We start from the raw sequence: 25,108 nt of genomic DNA on the forward strand, positions 1-25,108 counted from the left end.
AGAGCATTTGCTGTATTTTACGTGCAATAGTCTAAACACTGTGTTTAATTTTTGCAGGCCATTTGTCGCATGTTCAATGAAAACAAAGCAGAGGAAGACAGAAGAGGGAGCCTCTGACCAGATACATAAGAGATAGTTACATAAATAGAGTGCCCCCCATGGCGGGGAGTGGTACTGCTTAATTTGTGCCTGATACCCAGTACAAACAATCGGATGTTGACGCCAGTGTGTGTTTACGACTGCAGGGGGCGCTGTAGCCGTGGGTCGTTATTGTTAGGCTGTCTGTCGGTCCGTGCGCCGCTCCACACCCTCCGTGTCAAAGTCAAACCCTGCTGGCGGTTAGCCCTCGGCTCGGAGCGGGACCCTTGAAAACACAAACAGCCGACCATTTGTTCGTGTCAGCCGCGGGGGGCGACGTTTTATTTACGCTTCGCAGCTTGAACCGTCTTGTTGTGAGGGTTAACTCGTGAGTAATGTGTGGTATATACCGGTTTGAACTTTGTTTTCCGCTTTTGTTTTGCTGAAACGTTAAACGACATTAACGCGGTGAATGCGTCGTTTAGCTGCTCGCAAGGAAACAAACATCGCGATGCCCCTGAACTCCTTGTTCACTTTGTAATCCTCCAGTCTGTGACCCGCTAACCAGCTCATGTTAACTAGGATAAGTAAGGTTAGCTAGCAAAGTTAGACAAGAGGACACTCGAGACCAAAAATGCCTCCTAAAAAGCAGCAGACGAAGACGAAACTGGCCAACGTGTCCAGCTCCCTGGACGTGGAGTCGGAGGACATCAGCCTGGAGACCACCGTGCCCACGGAGGACATCTCCTCGTCCGACGAGCAGCGGGACGGCTCCCAGAAGGTGACCCGCCAGCTGATCGAGAGGAAGGAGCTGCTCCACAGCCTCCAGCTGCTGAAGATAGAGCTGTCCCAGAAGAACCTGGTGATAGACAACATGAAGGTCGACCATCTGACCAAGGTAAAGAAAAAAAAAAAGTGTTAGACGAAGAAGAGGAACCACATTTAGACTTCCAGTTGCAGCATTAATTTCTTGTTGAACTGTTTTACTAGAGATACAAAGAAGACTGTGAGTAATAGGTACAGGCGTTTTCGATTTCTTCTAATTTAATTCTTCTATTGAGAATTTGAACTACAACAACTGACCCAATTTCTCCTTGGGGATCAGTGAAGTATTTCTGATCCTGATTCCGATTTGGGGTTGTGTCGGTGTGTTTCAGATTGAGGAGCTGGAGGAGAGGCTAAACGATGCTCTTCACCAGAAACAAGTGTTGGCCCTGAGGTTGGACAGCCAGCTCAAAGTTGCTCAGGAGGAGAACAGGTGAGGGAGATGAAAGCAGTGGGAAGCAGAGCTACACAAAAGCGAAAAAACAAACAAACAAACAAACAAACAAACAAACTTAATGCCATCATTTCATCATCTGCAGCTCTTACAGATGTTGTAAATTGCACAGGAATCTGAAAAAGTTCACAAAAAGGCATGCCATTATGGTTTGTATACTTCAAACAAAGTATCAATTGATATTCTGGCCAATGTCAACTTTAAAGCAATATCAGTAATGGTGCAAAATCATTTTTACTGTCAATATTTGGCTGATTGTGAAACTGGCATGTGTGACCTTTTTTTCTTGCAGCAGGTCACTTAATATAAGTGTAAAACAAGCAACAGATTAAAACTCATATTTATTTCATTTACAAACTCCCTGAATAACCTGAATAAAGTTTCAACCAAGATAAATGTCTTTATTCTGTATTTTGCCTTTTTGCTGGGAAGTGCAATCTTGAACTAGGCAAATAGAGATTGTCTCGACCTTGACCTGTGTCTGCAGGAAGCAGCAGGCTTTGCGAAAGCAGGAGATGGAGGCCATCCTGCTGAGGCAGCAGCAGCTGGAGCAGACCAACCGGCAGCTGTGTGAGCGGGCCGGGGAGCTGCGGAGGTCTCTCAGGGACCTGGACATCAGCCAGGGCAGGTACCAGGAGCTCCGTGACCTCCCTGAGGACAAACTCTCCATACCTGAGTATGTAGCTGTAAGTAACTGGAAGGTCTTCTGAAACACTGTGGCTCCCTGCTGCACCCTGCTGAGAGTGATGGGAGAGAGGAGAGAAGCTTATAATGTTGTCGAGAAGATCTTGGCATCAAACTGACTGTCCTGCCAGTTAAAATATTAATGAATGAATGATGGGGATCGTTAAGGATATGAGTAGTTTGTCCCTGGGTCTTGATAAGATTAACTGGTAATACTGCTGTCGATTTTATGCAAGTGTGTGTTAAACAGAAGGACCCATTCAGAATCCATAAGCAGTGGTTTATGCATAAGACATGCACTGAGAGAGGGCCACACATTCTATGTTTTATCGAAGTGGTCAGAAAAAAAAAAAACATTTAGGTGTGCCACTTGATGCTTGAATAAACAGAGAAAACCCTTGATGCAGAGGATGCTTGACACATTAAGCTCAAAGCTGTCATGATTCAGGGGAAAGGAAGATGGAGCACTGATGATATCTACCTGCTGACAAATTCTGATTTTTATTTATTTATTTATTTATTTATTTTGTGTTTGTGTGGTGCTCAGATGCGTTTCTATGAGCTGGTGACTCCCCTGCGGGTCGAGTTGGCAGAGCTCCATGTGAAGAAAGGCAGTCTGATGGACGAGCTGGACACACACAGGACCCAGATGAAGGCCCTTTTGGAGGTAACACACACACACACACACACACACACACACACACACACACACACACACACACACACACACAGGCTTTGATATCGCACGCTTTACTTCCACACTGTCATCTTTATTTTATTTTATTTTTTTTTGTTATTTGTTTTGAGGTGAGATATTTTTACACACTGCTCTGGTATTTGATTTCATCACCACTTGTTTCCTTTATTACATTTTGTACTTGTCAGCTTCTTGGTGTGATCACTATTTAGATAGACAAAGAGGGTATTGGAGCTGCAACGATTATTCAAATAATCAATTAGATGCTAACTATTAAATTAAATCACCACCTATTTTGATAATTGATTAATCATTTTGAGTCATTGTTTAGAAGAAAATTTCTAAATTCTCTGATTCCAGCTTCTCAAATATCAATATTTTCTGATTTCTTTAGTTCTCTATGACAGTAAAATAAATATCTTTTGGTTGTGGACTGTTGGTTGGGACAACACAATACATTTGAGGATGTCACTGTGGGCTGTTGGAAATTCTGATCAATGTTTTTCACCACTTTGTGGACCAAACAATTAATCGATTACTCAAGAAAGTAGTCAACAGATTAATCATTCATTCATTCATTCATTTTTGGGTGCTTTTGCGGAACCGGGTCGTGGTGGCAGCAGGCTGAGGAAGTCAGCCCAGACGGTCTTTCCCTTTGCTGCGTCCACCAGCTCCTTAGTGGGATTATATATCCCAAGCCGGCCGGGATACATAATCCCCCCAGCGTGTCCTGAGTCTGCCCCAGGGTGTCTCCCCAGGTGGTTGCACCCAGAACATCTCCACTGGGAGCCACCTCTGCTGGCTCCTTTCAGTATGGAGGAGCAGCGGCTCTACTCTGAGCTCCTTGCGGATGTCCAAGCTCCTCACTCTATTCCTAAGGGTGCGCCTGGCCACCCTGCAAAGGAATCTGATCTCTGCAGCTCATTTCTGCCTCTAATTCTTTTGGTCACTAGAGCTCGTGACCATAGTTGAGGGTTGGAACAAAAACAAACCGGTATATTGAGAGCCATGCCTTCTGCATCACGATGGTCCAGTACAGCGACCGCATAACTGCTGACACCGCCCTGATCCATCGATCAGTCTCCCACTCCATTCTACCCTCACTCATGAACAAGACCCTGAGATACTTGAACTCCTCCATTTGAGGCAGTAGCTCACTCCCTGCTTGGAGAGGGCAAACCACCTTCTTCTGACAGAGAACCATGGCCTCGGACTTAGAGGTACTTATCCTCATCCAACCTGCTTCACACTCGGCTAACCCTAACAGCCCCTGTGCATGCCAAAGGTCACAGCTTGATGAAGGCAGCAGGACCGCATCATCTGCAAAGAGCAAGGATGCAATCTTGTGGGCACCAAACTGGACACCCTCCACACCCGGACTGTGCCTTGAAATCCTGTCCATGAAGATCACAAACAGAATTGGAGACAGGGAGCAGCCATGGCGGAGTCCAACACCTAGTAGAGACACGCTTGACTTACTGCCAAGAACGCGGATACAGCGTTCACTGCAGTTATACAGGGAATGAATGGCCTGCAGCAGTGCTCAGTACTCCTGCAGCACCCCCCATAAGACCCCCCAGGAGACACGGTCCTAAGCCTTCTCCAAATTCACAAAGCACATGTAGAGTGGATGGTCAAACTCTCATGATCCCTCCAGTATCTGTGCAAGAGTGGAGAGCTGGTCCACTGTTACACGGCCAGGACAGAATCCACATTGTTCCTCTTGATTAATCAGTAATGAAAATTATCATTAGTTGCAGCTCTAGAGGATATGTATGTGTGCACAGCATACAAACCAGCCGCTGCCTTTTGTATCCTTTATCAGTTTGTGAACACAGATCCATACAGAAAAGAGCAGAGAGTTTCAGTGAGCTGTCAGCTAAATGTGAGAATAGGCAAGAAATCTGATTTAAGCAAGCTGGTTTGATCATTGGTGCCAGACACGTCACTTACAGCATCTTAGCATTGCTCAGCCTTTGTTGATTTTCACACAGTCCAGTGTCTAGAGTTTACAGAGAGTGTGCGGTTTATAAACATCCAGTCAGTGGCAGCCCTGTGGACAAAAATGCCTGGCTGATGAGACAGTGATGCAACATGCTGACAAGAGGTCCAGACTTTGGTGTAAATAACATGACTCCCTCCTGCCTGGTGTCAAAGGCACAGGCTGCTGGTTGTGTAATGGTATTGGGAATGTTTTCTTGGCAAACAGTAGACTCTTTGGTACCAGCTGAGCATCGTTTGAACCCAACGGCATATCTAAACACTTGCTGACTGCAGGTCTCAACTCAATCGAGCACCTTTGGGATGTTTGATGTATGAATGTGTTGTTGAAAAATCTGCTGGAACCGTGAGGTGCCGTTAAGTCAGCATTGACCAGGATCCCTGTGGAAAGTTCCCACCACCCTGTTGAATACACATCTTGAAGAATTCATGCCGCTCTGAAGGGGAAAATGTCTTGTCCTGCCCAGTACTAGCTCAGTGTACCTAATAAAGTGGATGCTCCGTGTGTATAAATGCTGTTTTGCACGTGTGTGTGCCTGTGTGTGTGTGCCTGCAGAGCTATGAGGAGGAGCGGCGGTTGCGTGCAGAGCTGGAGTTGAGGAGCCAGAGACTGACCCTGGAGCTGGCTGACACCAAACAGCAGATCCAGGAGGGAGACTACCGCCGAGACAACTACCCCAACCTCAAACGGTGTGTGTGCATGTCTGTGTGAGAGAGATTATGATTGATACTGTCCTGTAACCACAGAGGCATGCCAGACACTAGGGATGAACAATACGGTAAAAAAAAAAATCATATTGCAATGAATTTCACATGCACACACACGCAAACATATCTATAGATATCTATCTATAGATAAAGGCAGATATAGATAGTTACAGATACACACACACGGCGGCATGGGGCGGCGTGGCTCAGGTGGTAGAACGCTCGTCTGGTAACCGGAGGGTTCCTGGCATGATCCCCGGCTCCTCCAGAGTGTGTCAAAGTGTCCTTGAGCAAGATACTGAACACCTCGCCTCTCATGATGGCGCCTTGCATGGCAGCCTCTGCCATCAGATCGAGTGGTCAGTAGACTAGAAAAGCACTATAGAAATGCAGTCCATTTACCATTTACACACACATATATATTTTACAATATAAACATACCGTCCTGGCTTGCAAGACAGCTGTAGTGAGATCTAGGTCTACATGAGGCCAGGTCTGTTCTACTTCATTTTATTTTCTTTCATTTGATTTGAAGAGAGGTCTGGTTTTGGTCTGGGTTAGACAGTCAAGGGTCTGGTTTTGGTTTTGATAGAACTGTTTGAAGGCCTCTTTAGTGTATTGTGTGTGTGTGTGTGTGTGTGTGTGTGTGTGTAATTGCTTTGGTATTATTAGGTGTTTGTGAGAAGCTCCTCAATAAGAGCTGGAATCTGTCTGTTCGTTGGCTTGCATTATTTGCAGTACTTACGGGAATTTTACACTTGCATAAGAGAAATATAATCTGCATTGATACACCAGGCAGTATGTATGGCAGTTGCTTTGTGGGACGTTGTTCACTGATTCTCTTAGTTATAACACTGTCCTTTAGCCTTTCGTATCAAATGGAAATTATACTTTTTTTCTGGTTATGCTGCTGGTTCACCATTAGAGTAACTCTAGTGTTTGTTCTGTGGCTTGCAGTGAACGTGACAGCTACGAGGCAGAGGTGAAGGAGCTGCGGAAGAGACTGGAGACTCTAGACTTGACTCACATTGCACAGACCAGGGAAAGGGACAGCCTCAGCAAAGAGGTACTTCACATATACACAATACTGTACCTTTTTTTTAAAAAAACAAAAAAAACATGGATTTTTAGATATCTTTTCTTACCCGTGCAGAGATGTGGGTTTTGTCTTTTTTTTCCCTGTTTCAGGCATTTTGTACATGCAACTCTTCATTTCTTATGTCAATTCTTTTGTCCCTTCCACTTAACATTGTTTCCTGCTTTTACCGCTTTGTCCTCATGATATCTATTTATTGGACACACTCAAATACCAGAGTATGTTTCTCTTTTTGCCCTGCAGGTGGCAACATTGCAGCAATCAGTGACTCTGCTGCAGAAAGACAAGGACTACCTGCACAGGCAGAACATGGAGCTCAGTGTACGCTGTGCACATGAGGAAGACCGCCTTGAGAGGCTGCAGGTTTGTAGGGTTGGACAGCTAATGTGAACGGCTGTTATTCATAAGAAACCTCATCTATCAAGCTCTCACATTTTGTTTCTGTGGTGCAGGTCCAATTAGAAGACACCAAGAAGGCCAGAGAGGAGGCTTATGAAAAATATGTGGCATCCAGGTGAGGTCTCCGTGACCATCAGACATTCAGGCATATCTAACAGTCTAACAGTATTTTTTCATATTAAATACTTGAAAACCTTGAAGTCTTAGACCAAACAAAGACCTGACTTCTGCATGGAGTGTCTAGATGTCTTAGTAGGTAGGTTGCCCACCAACTAGAGGGGCTCTGGCTCGGTCCTCCCATGTGAGTAAATGTGATCCAGACCTCAGACTATTAAAAAAAACAGTGTTGCGTGTTGCTCTCCTGACCTGTCAGTGTATCCATGAACAAGCTACTTGACCTCGCAGCCTCAGGGGCACACCGCAGTATAGCTGACTGTGCGCCACATACATTACTCTCTAATGTCTGTTCATTGATCTCAAATGGAAGAATCAGTTGCCATTGCATCATTCCTGTGTAGTTGCATTTCATTTCAGTTTAGGCATCGCATGCGTTAGGTTTATCTCATGATTTGATAATGCATGTGTTGAAATGAAATGAAATTAACGTCCTCTTGGCTTTTTTTTTTTTTTTTTGCTTGTACTCTGTAAAGTTTTTCTAATTGCAAACATGTCGTCTGTGAAGCAAACAATCAACAAAAATGTATTATGTAATGCTGCAATCAATAATCACATCTAATCAGTGTAATCTCACCACATCAGAAGTCCTGGGATCTATTTGTAGAAATCAGCTCAGCTCTCTCTCAACTCTGATGTGACTTTGGGCTAAGAAAATGTGACAGCATTTTTTCTCTGCATTCTTCAAACTTTGTTTGTTGCTGTTAATTATGGTCAAAAGCATTCTGTGTTTCTGTGTGCACCATGAGCCCGTTGACATACTTCCAGACTCTTGCAGCTGTAGTTGTGTTCACATCTCTTTTCACATTTGGATCCAAGTTTTTCCTGTTCTTTGCATTCCAGAGATCACTACAAGTCAGAGTATGAGACCAAGTTGAGAGAAGAGTTGGAGAACATCAGGCTGAAAACCAGTCAGGAAATAGACAACCTGCAGAGAACCTCCAGGGAGATGTACGAGAGGGAGAACAGGTACCGCTCTTGTCTGAGACGCCACAGCATACATACATATGTAAAAAAGTTATGAATTAAACCACACATCAAAACAAGTTGTTACAGTACTGTTATCGTAATCATGGGAATTTGTGCACCTTTGGTTCCTGTCATGCAATTATATATAATTAAAATGTCCCATATTGTCATTCAGTCAACTAGTATGTAAATCTTAAACCTGGTAGTTGAAATATCTAATGCCACACTTATAAACACCTTACTGATTGCTATGTTTGTGTGTGTGTTATGATCAGGAACTTGCGTGAAGCCAGAGACAATGCAGTGTTGGAGAAGGACAGATCCGTGGCTGCTGAGAGAGACACCCAGTCCAGATATGACCAACTACTGGAACAGTGAGTATTTCACTTTGCACATTTCAAATATTTAGACATTCATTTTTCTGATTAAAAGTGCAATTTGGTATAGTTTAAAGGGGTTAGGATTAGTCAGTCAGAACATAAAAGCCAATAGACCAATCTTTTGACTTGTATTTCCATCTTTTGATGTGAAATCATTTCACACAGCCTCTTACTTAGACAGCAACTTTTTAGCAGCCATTCAGAGATCAAGTCACTTTGGTCGATTTTAGACAGTGGTAAATGCTTGAGGGCGATTGCATCATCACTGCCATGACATAATGTAGCCTTTTAGCAAATGCCACATTCTTTGACAGCCTTGCTGGTCTTTTAGGTGCTGCACTCAATGTAAGTTACTTCAAGAGTGCACTGTTGGCATTTATGCTGTATACAAACAGCCAAATCTCAAGTGAATTTTGAATCCAATGCAGCGGTGGCAGCAGAGACAGTTCTTGTAATGCCATCTAGTGGCTGGCTCCAGAAGAACTCCATGCAAGTCAGTGGAACCACAGCCCCAACTTTTAGCTAAATAGTCAATACCTTTTTCATCATGAAATAATAATCTCAGTTGCTGATCACACTTCTACTTCTACTAATGTGTCACCTTATAGCAATTAAAAATAAAAAAGATTGTCCCACTAATAGAATGTGACACAGAGTTGTTTGGAGCTGTGGTTCACGTTGATTGACAGGTCGTCCATTTATCATGTCACCTTGGCTCCACTGTGCATTCATGACAAGTGAGAGCTGGAAAGTTTGTTTATATTTCAAAACTTCCCAATTCCTGCCTCAGGGTGCCTGAGTGGTTGGGGTAGATCAAACTACACTTCCCAATGTGCAGTGCGGCAGTCATTTGGTGGTTAACCAGGGTGATATTATGTTTCATAACAGCAGACGTTTTGGAATAGCTGTTATACCTTTGTTTCAAAATGTCAAAGATGTCCAAGAATGACAATTCAGGGAGGTTGGAGCTCCGAGACAGCCAAGAGTTTCCAGGCTCAGAATTCTGAGTTGTGTGGCCATTCAAGGGGATTTTTACTACTTGGAAGGCTGAAACTTCCAAGTTACTGCTAGAAATGACCACATGGTCATTCTGGCTTTTTTGGCTCCAGGAAAATGACAACAAGGCAGTGTCTGCAAGCACTGTCTCCTGGCCTCAAAGTATCTAGCCAGAAACCTATCTTTTATGGCACCCTCACTTTTTCAGCAGTTCATGGCCGTATACCAAAGACACTCAAGTTGCCAAGCCTGCCAGGTTGTCCAGTTTCTGTTGTCGCTGTCAGCCGCATCAGGTTTTAAATTTACTGCTCCACTTTGTAAGTAAATGAGCAAAGTCATGTGGAGATGTATGAAATCAAAATTGTGTAATCAATACAAGCATCCTGTCATCACTGCACTAAACAAACACTTGGTTCCAGCTATGTGCATTACTGTTGTATACAGTAAGTTTATATGATTTTGACAGCTTGACGTGCTGGGAATCCTCGGAACACTGTGTGCTTGTGCTTTCAAGTGTGTGTGTGTGTTTGTGTGTGAGCAAGTGAAAGCCTGTCATTAGTGCGTGTTGTGGGTGTGGCAGGCCTGAGGTGGCTGTGGTTTACAAGCTCTTTACTAAAAATCACATGAAAGCTCTGGTGTAATGGTCAGGTCAAAGGGTCACCTATAAGTCAAGAGTTGACAAAGGGGTGAAAGGTCAGTTTTCCACCAGCTAATGTCTGTGACCCGGCTGCCTGCCTCTCAGGAATGAAATACTTCTGGTTGACCACAAAGTGAAAGCGAGGTTGCTGAGCTGGACGAGAGACAAGTTATTTGCTTAGGAAATATCCTGCTAAAAAGATGGCCAATACTTCTAGGCTGCTTCTTTACACTCTAGGTTTTTTCTTGTTATTGGAAAACAGCGTAAGAAAAGCTGTTCCCTGTCCTTTCTAGGCATTTGTTTGGAAAAGTGGTATATTAAGTTTCTTATTATGATAATAATTTAATCACACTTTAATCACAAACATCCTCAGTGATACTTGTCCATGCTGCCTGTCCCTGTCTCTGCTTCAGACAGCATTGCCCATCTCTGTGTTGCCTCAAAAGCTGCCTCAGGGTCATGGCCTGGTGGGGGTGTTTCCACCTCTTGCATGGATATTGCAGCAGATGCATTGTGAGCCCTGACACGCATGCACACAACACATATACACACACACAGATCAAGCCAGCATTTTCTCAGGGGAGAAGGTGCTTCAGATCCTAAAAAAGATATTCTGCTGTTGTGCAATATCCCCGGCACTTAAATCAAGTCGCCTGTCTTAAATGTTACTCAAAATGACCAAATGCGGAATCAAGTTGTAAATGACCAAAATCTTGTTACTTTTTTCTTCCAAGCACTGAAGAAAAAAACAATGTAGAAAAAACTGTATCAACAATATATCACAATTCATGTTGCAGTTTTATTATGAATGAAGTATTGCATATGTATGTTGCAATATGTCTAACACACAGCAGCAGCAGCTTTGGTGTCTGTGTCACTTGGTTTCTACTGGTGACTTCAACATGCCAGTCATTCCTCCAGATCCAAACCACCAGCTGCTGGTCATTCCTTGCCCCCCTTTTCTGGTTCTCTCTCTCTCTCTCTCTCCCTCTCTCTCCCGCTCCCTCTCTCTCTCACTCTCTCTCACTCTGCTGCGATCACATTCCCACTCTGCGTCGCATCCCAAGCCAGCAATGACAGATGCTAGCCACAAGCCTTTAACCCCTAACCCCACGCATGCCTCTATTTTTGGGGCAAAGAATGAAGCGGACAAGCTTGAAATGGCGTCAGTGATCATTCTAGCATGGAAGGACAGCTAAAATCTCAGCGCCCCATTTCAGAATGCTGGCGAACACGCCTGCCGCTGCTAAGAGCATGCTGTAGAGCCTGTACAAAAACACAAAGTATTTAGAGCTGTGTTCCATTTGCACCTCCGTAGTAGGCCTGAGCGTGCTGTGGAGAAATTGCCTTGGGGAGCTTGCTAGTCGGGGGCGTAGCTGCAGACGTAGCTGCAGATATTGCCAACTCATTACCATCAGCAAATTAGGGCAGGGATAGAGCGTGGCTCACTACAGCCCACTTAAAGAATACGGTTGTGAGAAAGTTACAGCATTCAGAATGCTCCTTCCATTGACAAAAATGGCTATAAAATGTTGATCATGTGTACATGTCTGTCACAGTGAGCACGCAGCTCAGGCCTGCGCTTTATGGATGATGAAATCCCATCAGCTCAGCTGTAATCGAGGGTTATTAATATTGTTCAGCCTATCTCCGTGGCTTGATAAAGTCCGTGTGTGTGTGTGTGTGTTTGTGTGTGTGTGTTTGTGTGTGTGTGTGTGTGTGTGTGTGTGTGTGTGTGTGTGTGTGTGTGTGTGTGTGTGTGTGTGTGTGTGTGTGTGTGTGTGTATGCATGTGTAAATGCATTTATGTCACAAGGCTATCATGCCCCCACCCCCACCCCCTCTTTTTCTGATGATCAAACTCTTAAGTAGAAACACCTTTGTCTAGCTTCCAGCTAAACTCATTCAAGACATAACAAGATGAAACACTGCCCTGAGCATAATTGAGAAATGCTGCTCTATAACCAAATGATTTAGGACTTTGACTTTCCTGCTTGGTGACTTTGTATAGTACCTGTTATGCTGTTAGATGCCACTGCACACCTTGTTTAAGCATAAAACTCCAAATTGTCAATTGCACAAGACCAAGACACACAAACTTCTTGGTTTCTTGCCAGCAAGGCTGTCATGTTATCATACAGGAGGCCAGCAGTCAGAAACCAGCAACTGTGGACCTGAGCAGTAAGAGAAATAATAAAGTTAATGACACATTTTTGTTTAATGTAGCCACTACAACATCATTTAAGATTTTGAGAAAAACTTTCAGGCATGTCGTAGCTCAATCAGAGGCCTAGTGGGGGGGATGAATTGGTTAGCATCTTGAAAGACACACTGTGAATACTTCATAAGAGATATACTGTAAATACTTTATTAGCCCAGTGACCTGTCAAGAGGTGAACACATACAGAAAAAGTACCTGTAACAAAGCACATATCCACATCCACTATTCCACATAGCTGCTCGCATTCATATTATTTAGTGAGGTGTGTGTGCTTGTGTCTCTCCATGTGTCCAGGTTTCGTCAGCTCCAGCTGGGTACAGACAGTCGGGTAGCAGAACTGTCCAACCAGGCCAAGCTGCACTCCTTTGAGGCTGAGCGCGCTCATATGGTCAAGGAAGAGACGGCCAAGGCCTTCGCCCAGTGCCAGGTGGAATGTGAGAAACAGCAGAAAAAACTTGAGGTACTGTGTAAACACACAGAGGAGATGAAAAAGGTTTCAGTGATTACCAGTAGAAAGGTGACTCCATTTATGAGTTTTATCTCTGCATCTTTGCTCTCTGCCTCGCTCTCATTTTTTATTTCAGCTAAGTGACCTTACAATAATGTTTAATGTTTGCAAATTGCAGTTCCACCCTCTTTTATGTAGCCATCTAACCTGCTAATTTCTTGGTTAAAGGGTAGATGGCTGCATAATTTATCACTTGTCACCGGAAAACACAGTGATTAGCTTAACAAATCAGTACAATAAAGTTTAGGAAGTTTAAAACTTGAGCAATAAAATCATTTACTACCTGTTAACTCACATAATCCAGTGTCAACCTCCATATAAATCAATATTTCCACAGTAAAGCTTTAATAGAAAATTCATGTTCTCCTCCCTAATACAATACAAGTCCACATGTGGGCCCATATACTGCTCATAATGAAATCCTGACATGTTACTTGTGAACACACTGGAAAAATGTTGCACACCGACTTATCAGACATAGTGACATGTATATACATTTTGTAATGTGGTAATGTTCACCGCTGTAGCCCAGCTTTTTCAGCTCTTTGAATTCTGATAGTAAATCTGCAGTGTTTTAACCTGGTAAGATCACGCTACAGCATTTTGAAATGGTTTCATCTTGCTGACTCTGGTCTACAGGTGCTGTTCATGTTCCTGTCCCTGGAGCATTCTTTTCTAAACACAGTTAACACAGTGAATGGTATTTTACTCACAGGTCCTGGTTATATTGAATTTCAGCCATATTTATACTTGGACCATCCTCCTGGCGTTCTTCAATCAGGTCCAGTACACCAGTGGGTTTTTGTGTAATGAGTGAATCAAAGAGAAAGCCCAGTGGAGGCCTGAAATACCCCCACACTTTGTTTTTGTGAACACCAGGAATGTCAGTAGAGAAGGTGCTGTGGTTGTTGCTTGTGTTTATTATACCACAAAATACACACAAACTGTGCTGAAATTAATGTAACCCCATTTGGGGATGACTCTGCTGTTGTTAGAGATAAATTCTCCCCTCTTGGGAATAATTTGAGCCAGTCTTTATACATGTGTCCTGTCCAGGCTTCCTCTCTTGCCAGCTTGTAAAGCTGTGCTTCTCTTTGCAGCACGGCTCCTCTCTTGTAACACACAGGTGCAGGAGGGGTTAACTGAGTGCAGGTCTCAACCCGCGCTCAACCTCTGCCCTACCACAGTAATATGTATGGTATAATGATATATTGCTTATGAACAAGCAGGCAACAGGTCCATCCGGTGTGTTGGAGCAAGTGGGTGGAATTGTAAAACTCTGTAAAGCGTCAGGTCAAAATGGCAGTTTGGCACTTGAGTTAGACATCTTTCTTCTGAAAACACAGTGAATTACAGCCTGGCTTATACTGCTGTATTTGAATTGTGGCAGGTATCAGCTGAAGAATATCTGTTGACAGTAACTTATCAGCTAGATTTGAAACAGTGTGGGCATGGGCTTGCTTTCAGTTCTTATTCTTTTTATCTCTGTTCTTTTGCTCTTTGTTTTTCTCCAGTAGCGCAAAGGAGAGGGCTACAGTCAGTTTAATTCAACTATTTGGTGTTACGGCAAATGTATGAAAATAGAAAATACACTCACAGGCTTGTGATGGTGAAAAGTACATGTACACATTTTCTGGTAGATTTATAAATTTATCATAACAGCACAGAAAACAATGTATGTCGTCATCAGTAGTCAACACATTCATGAGTCAACATCACAGGCAGATTATCTGTCAGGTTGTTCTTTCAGTGCTATCGCATGAAAATGAAGTGTACAATGTTCTCAGCAGTGAGCAGCATTTTAAAAACAGCATTTATAACTTGATCAACATTGATGCTTTTGTTACCATTGTAGTCAGGCTTTACTTGTGGAGCAAGCAGCACAAAGAATACGATGTACATCATGCATGTCAGTGATAAACAGCATAGTTAATCACTGAAAGCAAGGCATAAAATCCTCAATTAATGCACATCACACACAATAATCAACGTCACTGACAACAAAATGAAATGCTTATTTCACTATGATTCCTTGAATGAGAAATCAATGTTTTTGCTCAACCCTGTCCACAAGACAGTCAAAGCACAGGGTCAGCTACAGAGCAATAATGCCTCCCTCACTTCCGCTTTCTTTCCCTAGCTCCTCTTCCTCGCCCCTTTTCTCACCCTCACTCTCTTCCTCACTCTTTGCTCCTACACTTTCTTGTACTCCCTTTCTGTCTCATCCTCACTGTTCTCCTTTTTTCTCTTCCTCACTCCTTCTCTGTCTCTCCTTCACACACTTTTTCATTGTCTGTTTTTCACTCCCCTCAGCTGCTCACCCTTTCTCTCTTTCCTTCACTACCTCAGGTCCTGACCCAGGAGTTTTATGGCCTGCAGACGACATCGGAGAAACGGCTGGCTGAGCTGCAGGCTCAAAATGCCGAGCAGGCGGCTCGACTGGAGACTTATGAGAAGCTGGAGCAGGAGCTGGATCAGGTCACCATGCAGGCTGCTGAGAGTGAGGATGTGACATTACCCTTTGCATTACCCATTACAAACACACAACATTATTGGAGAGTCAAAAGAATAAGGAATAGGCCAAAACAAAAAAATCTTCTCAAGTGCATTTAACAGGGGGCTTATATCCATCAACATGTTTACTTAGGGTGTAACAAACAATGGGGGGATCTTTAAGTGATAAAAATTCAAATTTACAGGTAGCATGTCAGTGGATTAAGATGGATACATCAATAACAATAATCAATAGTTTCACATAGGCAGTGAAGGATCTGGTTAGTGTTGCAGAAACACATGTGAAAGAGAGCAGAGAGATCTTGTTTTAAGCAACAGAATTTTGCTACAGACTTTGTTCATTATATTGGCAGAAGCCTAGCACAGAAGCAGAGCAAGTTAGCATTAACCACAGTGACTTCATGATAATAGTATTTCTGTTTCTGTCTATTTCCAGTTGACAATGAAGAGGAGGCAGAGCGAGTTCTGTTCTCGTACGGCTATGGAGCCAATGTTCCCACAACCGCCAAAAGGAGACTAAAACAGAGGTAATGTTTGTGACAGTGCATTACAGGGCAGTTCTGGTTGCACCAAATTGGGATTTGAGCCATATTCCTATCACATCTTCAAAACCAGATACTGTAATAGTCAGGCTTGAAAAATGACAAGTCCAATTTATCAGTCTAAACATAACTCCTGAGTGTAATTGGTGTTTGTTCCTGTACCTAAAGGCGAGTAAAACCTGACAACACATTAAACTGATAGGTCACTCCTGTGTGTGTGTGTGTGTGTCCTTGTGAGAATATTTCCTCTATGCTCATATAACAGTGGTAATATTGATAAATATAAGTAAGGTCCGACCAGAATATTGCATTGCTATATTCTGGCCCCCAATTATTTAACATGTAAATAGACAAATTTAAACTTTAATAGCCAAATTTAAACTTAAACTTAAATGTAGGTGCAAAATATAAAGCTTCAAAAACCCATATTGGTTGAACCCCCCCAGAATTACAACAAAACTCATATTTATTCCATGTTTTCTTCTCAAATGTGAACAATTACTGAGATGTGGTTTTCAGACAGAAATTATTTTCCACATCCAAACAACAAAACTTGTGGCACTACATTCTACACTACAACCACATCTGGGATCAAATTAAACATGACTGTGAGCCAAAACCCAAATTGCCACTATCACTGTTGCATAAATTGCAGTGAGTTGTGTGTGTGTTTATGTTTGGGAATGTTTTTTTAAAAGCTGTGTGTTTTGCCTGTGTGGGTATTGTGCAGCGTTCACCTGGCCCGCAGGGTCCTGCAGCTCGAGAAGCAGAACACGTTACTGAGGAGAGAGTTGGAGAGACACAGCACGCAGACGGGGCAGATTTCTGAGGAGGTAAACACACACACACACACACACACACACACACACACACACACACACACACACACACACAGAGCATCCAGGGCAAGGGTGTGTGTCTACTGTAGCTGGGGATTATCATTAGTGGGATCAACTGTAAGTGTATTTAAAAAAAATACACTGCAAGTCAGTGCATGCAACATACACACATGTACTCTGGAGCCTCCTTTCTCACCATTGCAAATGTCCTACAATAACATGGTTACTTCACTAGAGTGTCTGTTAAAGCTGTAATGATTTGTTTCAATGGGCCATTACCATGCTCTCTGATGACATAATAGTGTTATTATTACAGAGTCAAGTCTGATGCTCCTCTCTCATCAACCAGCATTTACCCTCTCACACCATGGCATGCCAGTCTACTGTTAGGTAGTCAGAGTACAGGTAATTGCTCTCTTGGACTTCATGATCTGACGCTATGCCATGCAGTTCAGGTTAGCTTTTTTCAAAGGTTGCCTCATATGTCACTCTTTTGTATTTTAAACAACTTCTGCTTGCTTTTTGACATTCTTATGTCCCAATTTAACCACCGGCCCTGAGTCTAGCTTCTAAAGCCATGTCAGGAAAACTAAAGGACGTCAAGGGAGAAGAGGCAGTAGACAGCGCAGAGCTTAAATGAGAGGAGTGAGAACTTGGAGACTTAGTGCCTGTCAGAGTTGTTGACAGAGAGGAAAACAGCACCAAAAAGCGTGACGGCCATTCCCTGCACTCTTCCAACAACTCATTGCAACAACCACCAAGGCTTTTGTTTTGTTTGGCACGCTGTGCACATGTGTACGCAACACTGAGAGTCAGTTTGGGTGTGTATATTTTGTCTGTGTGTGACTGGGTACCTGTGAAGTCACACAGCCTTCACTTGTATTCTGAAGGTGAAAAACACCGAATAGGTCAGGCGAATGGCAGCTCTGGTAGCCAGTGTGCTTCACTTTATAGTTCCTTATAATCTTGGCTAATGAAATGAGAAATTGAGCAACGCAGAATAGTATTGGTGGGCTGACGGGTGACTAAAGAAGCCAGCCATTCAGCTGTCAGCTTTGATTAGTTGACACTTCGTCGCAAATATCTGATTCATAGCACATGAAAGGAAGAGAAATTATACTTCCTTTCTCACAAGAATATTAAAGGGTGTTAACCACTTAACCACCCACACAGATGCCCTGAGTAACTAACTATTGTCCTTCTCCTCCCACCCACTCTGCTTACCTTCAAACACTACTGGCTGTAAAAATGGTTTAATATGTAACACTGTGACTTTATCTTTTTTCCAAGATTTTGAGCTGACTGAAAATTAACTGGATACAGGCACATGCAGACTGTTATGTGATCATCAACAGATATGAAGACATAATGACATTCATGCACTTGCATAATAACCTCTTTGCACGTGCTACTCTAAACAAAGCTCTCTGAAATGTCGAAGCTCAAATAAACATCCATTGAAATTCACGCCTATTGTCTATTGAACCAGTGTCTCAGATAAGGGAGGTCAGACTCTTTTCCTAGCTTTGAGAAAGTCAAAGTCATTAACTCTCACAGATATTGACTGAACCATGCAAAACAATTTAAACAGGTTTAAATTCAGTTTTAAGGTTGACATGTCCCTTCAGTACTAACATCAGCTCATTTAAATGGATGTTAGAGCTTTGTCCTGTATAATGCACGTCATGCTGACAGATACAAACTCCTGTCATTGCCTTATGCCACATGGACAATAATAAGCGTAAGTGTGCATGTGTGTGTTGCTTCTTAGTTGTCGGCAGCCAACCGGCTGTTGCAGCAGACACAGCAGCCCTACAGCTACTTGATTGAGACGGTGCGACAGAGAGACGCACAGATTGACACGATGAAGAAGCGCATCGCCTCGCTGGAGGACGATGTCAGGTACATAAATGGACAGACTTTCTTTTCCCTCTGCTCAAGAATAAACTGAACTAACAAACACATCCTGTAAAAATGAGGCGCACTTGGCCTTCCTGTAGCTTGCCGCACTCTTCCTTTGGTAACTTTTTAACCTTTATACCTGTATGCTTTCATTTTCCAATGCTCCCCACATGATTTCCTTCACAACCTCTTCCTCTTTACTCTTTCAGGCCTTTCTGATTCTACTTGTGTGCAGACCTGTGTGTTCTTGTGTTTTTTTTTTTTTTTTTTTTTAGTCTCCCATTAGTGACCGTTTCACATCAATGCACCAACTCCACACTGACCTAAATCTCCCTTGTTCCCCTTCTTTTTCTCAGCCTGAGAAATATGCACACTGATAGAGTGTACAGGTTCCCTCTTGCAGCTCAGTATTGTTGAGCGCTCACCTGGGGTGAGCAGGAGAGGGCAAAAACACTTAAATCATCTCAAGCTTCTCACAGAACTATTGAAGCTTTTCCCTAGCTGTACAGCGCTGTCTGTTTAATCGTAGAGAGGCAGCTCACCGGGGAGATTGGTTCAGCCCAAAAATGTAGCTGAACCTCCAACTTGGAAGCAATCAGGCTTTGTATTGCATAGAGTTCAAAAATACCATCACTTCACAGTACTTGACCATTATATGTGTCCAATATTTGTCAGGCAATGTGCAAAATTCACTAAGCTCCTCTGCTCTCTAACACCTTCCCAGGACAGATGTCAAGCTATACCACCCTTGAGTGTGCTCTCTTGAGTTCCTGCTGAAGTGGTGAAGCTACCAAGTTGTTATTTTGGGGGGTTTTGAGTTGATTTGCTTTTATGGCACCATTATTACAGGCTTCCTCTTGCTGTTTTTTTCACAGGAAAGAGCACCTGTGCAGTTGTGTTGAAAGCTCAAGGTTTTCTTAGATGCTACACAACTAAGAAGCTAATGAAAACCAATTCATCACCCAGGACAATTTAGACTTTTTTATAGCCTTAGTTTACATCCTCCATGCCATTACACATAAGAGCTGCCATTTTAAATCACTATGTTGATTGAGGATTATAGATCAGTTGATTCATTGGTTTTTAGTACGGTGTGTGCTTGGTTTTGATCAGTTGTTCTTCTTTTCTCATGCATCTGAATGTTATCATGTAAATGAATAGAGATAAATGGCACTTTGTCACCTTGCTGCTAAATCTTGATAGACAGCACCCTGACCCCATGAATATGAACTCAAGCAGGAGCTAAATAATTTACTTGCTTACTTGACTACTCTGCCTGTGTTTTGCTTGTATGCATGTGTGTGTGTGTGTGTGTGTGTGTGTGTAGTTCCCTGAGGAAAGAGAGGAATGCTCTGCAGCAGGTGAAGAACAACATGGCTGCTGATCTGGAGAGACTCCTCAATCATCGAGAGGTACCCATGACTATGATGATGTGCATGTTTTGCTACTTATCCCCCCAATCAAAGATAAAAGAAGGTACCATAGATCAGGCTTTGTCCAATCCATTTCTGAGCCTCTGCTGGTTTATTTTGAACAAAACTTCGGGGAGCGATGGATTTTGACCCTGTTTGGACCACCACAGTGCCACCACCAGGTCAACAGGGCAATAAGCTTCATGTTCAATATGTTGGAAACTGATGAGCTAAATGAGATTAACCTTTGGGGGATGATGTGTTTTTACTTTGATATTCAGAATATACAGAGTGAAAGTGATTGGCCTGCCACAGCACCACCAACAGGCAAAAAAGTCATTTTTAAATCTTTTTTAAAGCAGCAATGTTCTAGACACCCCACATCACACAAATAAATAAATAAATAAATGAATAAATAATCCATGGAGACTTGCACAGGTTGTGGTGGACGTCATGCTCACTGTTGACTTGTTAGTTCAGTCAAGCTACTGGATCCTAACTAGCAGCTCGCCAGCCTGATAGAATAACAGACCTCAGGTGCAGGTGTTGTGAAAGTTGTGTCGTTATGACTGCTTCTTTCTCTCCTGCCTGCTTACAGTGCCATTCCAGTATTCTGGTTTGTTTTAGAGCGGTGAGAAAGAGGAAATTCCTGTGACACTTGCTGAACTTGAAACCATTGCTTTGTGGATCATGGTCTTCCTCGGGGGGTTAAAGCTCTGAGCACTGAAATGTTGCTTCTTTTGAATCTGTTTGCTGTCTTACTTGCCCATCCCCATACACCTTGTGGGTGAAGTTGTGCCACTGTAGCCTTTCAGCCTTTGTTTCATAATGGTGGCATTTTCTTATTTGAACCTGTCTGACCCTGTTATTATATAAGTCATGGGTGCTAAGCTGTGCTCTGTAGAAATAAAATGGACCAGGTATACTTACCAATATATTCTTGTTTGAGAGTTTGTTGCTAACTGTGACAAGATGTGTAAAACCTTTTTACACATGACACCAGGGCTCCTCCACTGTCTAATGTGAAAAACTATGGAATATAATTTTGATAGTTGGAAAAGAAGAGAGAGAAGAGAAAAATATTCGGGTCTCCAGACTTTCAATTGGATTTACAGTTTTCTATAAAGCAGGAGTATACTAAGTATACTTCAGAAATTGCAGTAATAAATGAATCACACAACCAGCATATTTTGATTGTCTTGAAATTTGGGGCAGACAGGTGAGTAAGTTTTCTTTTGAGTGGACAGGGCAAAGCGATTCTGATACATGTACGTATTGCAGTGCGCAATTCAGCGGTGGCACTTGCTGTGCCGTCCGATCCAGGACTGCACGATGGAAAAATTCAATTTTTTTTTTGAGAAATGGCATATCTAGTGGTTGGAGAAGGATCCGAAAACAGAGAAAATAGCATGGTACAAACCGTATGAAATTATTTGACATCTCTAGCCAGCCACCACTAGTAAATGGAAGGGAAAAAGTTTGTTGATCTTGTGAAAACATCGTCAACATGCAGTGTCTCATCAAAAACGCAAAGGAGCGTGTTTACTTACCCTCTTGATGGACAGAAAAGTTATAATTTTCATTTCAGTCTATTGCATCTGATGTTTAAGTATATAAGTGTAATAATTATAATCATTGTTTTCCTGTTTTTTTTGTTTGTTTTCTGTTTTTTCTCTTTCTTTCTTTTTTTAAATTTAATAAAAAAAAATCTTATATCTTATATAAATACCGTAAAATTTGACACTGCAATTTACAAATTTATTGCCAGACAATACTGGCCCTGAATATTGGTTCTTGGTATCCTTGATTAATGATAATCTGTATCGGCCCTGAAAATCAGTCGATCCCTAAAACATAGTTTGAAAAAGATCCACTGAGATGTGTAGGCAATGTAGGTCTCGAAAGGTCTGGAATTTGGAAATGGAAAATGTGTAGGAACCCTGTGAAATGAAAGGACATTTGATCTTCACATGAGGCAAGTTGTGGCAGTGTGTTGAAATGTGTCCTTCATTAAGAAGTGATCACTCTGGTTTGTGTGTGTGTGTGTCTGTGTGTGTCTGTGTGTGTATCTCTGTGTGTGTGTCTGTGAGCATGTGTGAGCGTTTACCCCCAGCCAGCCGTTTGGTGTATGAAGTATGTGCTCTGTCATAGACAGCTGTTCCTTAGCCTGGCTGTTTGGGATGCCATGGATGTGTGTGTGTGTGAGCGTGTGTGTGTGTGTGAGAGAGAGAGCGAGAGAGAGAAACATGCCAGGGCTCATGCCCTCTGGGGTGATAAATAGAACCGTGAAATGGCCCGGAGTTCTCCCCTCTGCTCTGCTGGCACCCCAGCAGGCCCTTGGGCTTGTTGGACTCACTGCAAAAGGTCCCCCAGTTGGACTTAAAGAGTTAAACTATTTAACCTTTAGGTTCAGGACATTGAACCACATTGCTGTTTTAGAAAAATATTTAAAAATGTTAATGATTCACACCGTTTTGAAACACTATTACCTTAAGAAGTTCTTGGTGGTGCCACCACCGTCATGGTTGAAATATTTTTTTTTCTTTTGATATGTCTTATTGGGTAAAATCACATATTAAATAAACAAATAGATGTTCATTGCATTGACACAAGTGTGGTGTCACACAAAACGGATACATTAAGGTAATATTCCATAAAATTATTCATAAATTAAATTGTCAGTTATGAAATTAAATATTTTTATAATCAATGTAGACCACATAATTGTTTATCATGATATCACATTATTATCATATCATCACAATTTTAAATTATTGTCGGGCCTCATTTTGTGCCACAGAGTATCTATACAAAATGTCGTTCATACAGTGTGTTTGTGCTACACTGATGAAATAAAAAATTTCAGCTCATGTGGTACAGAAAGCCCAGGTCAGAAATGACCTCAGGATTTAGTTCAGCTGTCTCTTGACAAACACACTGACTTGGGTCAGTTTTTCTTGTCTTATTGTTTGACAACCAGCTGTTGAGGATCTGGTGTGTCTTGGTGCACGGATGTGATTTATCACAATTTCTCAGGGATTTAGTTGTTCAGAAGCTACACTCCTACTCATTTCTTAGAAAATGCCTGTTTTCCTGCTGTTTATTATTGTTTTTGTCTTTTTGTTCATTGTCCTTGTGACATCCCTGTTTATTTAATAAGTAATTGCATGTGGTTGTCCAGGAGCTGGCGGTGATGAAACAGGTCCTGATCAGCATGCGGTCGGGACAGGGAAACACTCTGAGCCCGCTGGAGGCAGACAGATCTGGGATCAGGACCGCCGGCACCGGGAAACAGCAGTCTAAACGCACCAGCAGAGCAACAGTGGAAGAAGAGCCAACAAACAGACCCAAACCAACTGTGTTCGTAAGTATCGTCTCCTGGCGTCGCTCTCACATGAATCACACCATGTTAACGTCCCTGGAGAGAAGCTGAGTCAAATCAGCACTACGGGTTTACCAAAACAAAACAAAACAAACAAAAAAAATCTTGATACAATATAGCAGCGTGACACTTTCCTCAGAAATCTTTAATACAGTCATGTCTAGTATCAGTATGCTTAATTGTGAAGCATAAATGCAAGTCTGCATGATAATGTTGCATTATTTTTTTTTAAATGTTAAGGAAGGACAGACTTAAAGGGCTTGAATTTCATCTTGTAATCCATCAGGCCATTTAAAATTCAGTATGTTGTTTTATTTGAGGTTTTTACTGCAGTCCTTTGAACCAGAATAAAGTAATAAACTACAATATTTTATTGTGCTGGAATGACAATACTTGTTACACTGAAAAACACAGAGAATAATCGCTATATTATTAATTTGGTCCCAGTAATAATAGTCATTTTATATCTCTGACCCTAAGTTCTATTGAATTCTGTTGATGGTATTAACAATGGCTGCATATTTTATTAATGACTGCTTCTTTTATTTTTATTTATTTATTTATTTATTTTGACTTTGTCACTCTAAAATTCTAAGAGAAAGGTCAATACAAAGTTAGAAAGACAGGAAAATAAGAGAGAATGTCTTGAGAATCCACATAAACTGCAGCCATCATGCTCGTCATGCTTGTCTAACTGCTGTTTTTCCTCTGCTCGTCTCTTTTCACTTCAGACCAATAAGGAAGTTCCTGACTGGTACCGAAAACTGAAGCTCCAGCCCAAATGACCAGTCATCGTGTGCTGTCACCACTGATTTTAACAGACACTCAGGGCTTTATGGCATCTGATGCCTTTGTCAACTTTTTGTGTTTTAAACATGCAAATGAAATTTCTCATCAAATGTCAATACGTTTTTTTTTTATATATATAAATATATAAAAATGAGATCTGTTATTTGTGGAATATTGTTTTGTTATTATCATCTTTTTGTTACATATTTGGGGTCTGACTCAGGAAGAATAAAGCCCCAGAGCACTGGTCCAAAACCAGAGGTATTACCTTCTACAGGGTACACATTCCCAGCTTACTGACTGCCCAAAAATTCCTCCGCCTTGGCAGTCAGCTATTGTATTAGGTCTGTCTATCATTATTTCCTCATCCATTCCAAGTTAGCCAACACTGGTGGCTGCAGATGAGCAGCATGGCTGGCCTTCTCACAGAGAACCTTAGCCTTTGATTTGTACGAGCTGAGACTCCTTTGGCTTTAAATATAGACATACTAGGCATACCTTTATCATTTCAGACCCATGTTCTTATTGGTGTCATATTAAACTTAGCCACAGGACTTCAATGGTCTACAGCTGACCAGCCATTTTGTCAGCCCCCTTTCTTTCTCTATCCCCTGTTTACGATTATTTCCCCTCTACTCTTTTTTTTTTTTTTTATGACAGACTACCATAGTTACCAAAAATCCACCATCCTCCCTGAATATCTGAAATAATTTAAACAGAGATTTTGTGGTATAAATCTGCAGTGATTATTTGTAAATCATATCATTTCTCAGATCTCAGATGTCAGAAGTCCATTCCTTATCTGATTCCAAGTTTCTCCATTTAAACTGTATGACAAGACTGTGAGAACAAACCGGGATATCCTGTAAAATGGAAAAAAAAAAAAAAATGCCTTGCTGCCA

At 42.1% G+C, this 25,108-nt stretch overlaps 1 protein-coding gene across 1 annotated transcript; it reads left to right on the plus strand.

Moving 5' to 3' along the window:
- The first annotated feature begins 251 nt into the window (after positions 1 to 251).
- On the plus strand, positions 252 to 24,756 carry pibf1 (progesterone immunomodulatory binding factor 1). The gene is made up of 18 exons (XM_030070643.1): positions 252 to 976; positions 1,236 to 1,336; positions 1,845 to 2,043; positions 2,589 to 2,708; positions 5,296 to 5,429; positions 6,405 to 6,513; positions 6,787 to 6,906; positions 6,996 to 7,057; positions 7,960 to 8,085; positions 8,361 to 8,459; positions 12,613 to 12,778; positions 15,176 to 15,326; positions 15,777 to 15,867; positions 16,613 to 16,715; positions 18,493 to 18,623; positions 19,951 to 20,035; positions 23,217 to 23,399; positions 24,149 to 24,756. Exons 1-18 carry the CDS (start codon positions 713 to 715, stop codon positions 24,200 to 24,202), a joined length of 2,298 nt encoding a protein of 765 aa, XP_029926503.1. The 5' UTR covers positions 252 to 712; the 3' UTR covers positions 24,203 to 24,756.
- Positions 24,757 to 25,108: the final 352 nt, after the last annotated feature.

Source organism: Myripristis murdjan, chromosome 15 (assembly GCF_902150065.1).
Source record: "Myripristis murdjan chromosome 15, fMyrMur1.1, whole genome shotgun sequence".
Taxonomy (NCBI): domain Eukaryota; kingdom Metazoa; phylum Chordata; class Actinopteri; order Holocentriformes; family Holocentridae; genus Myripristis; species Myripristis murdjan.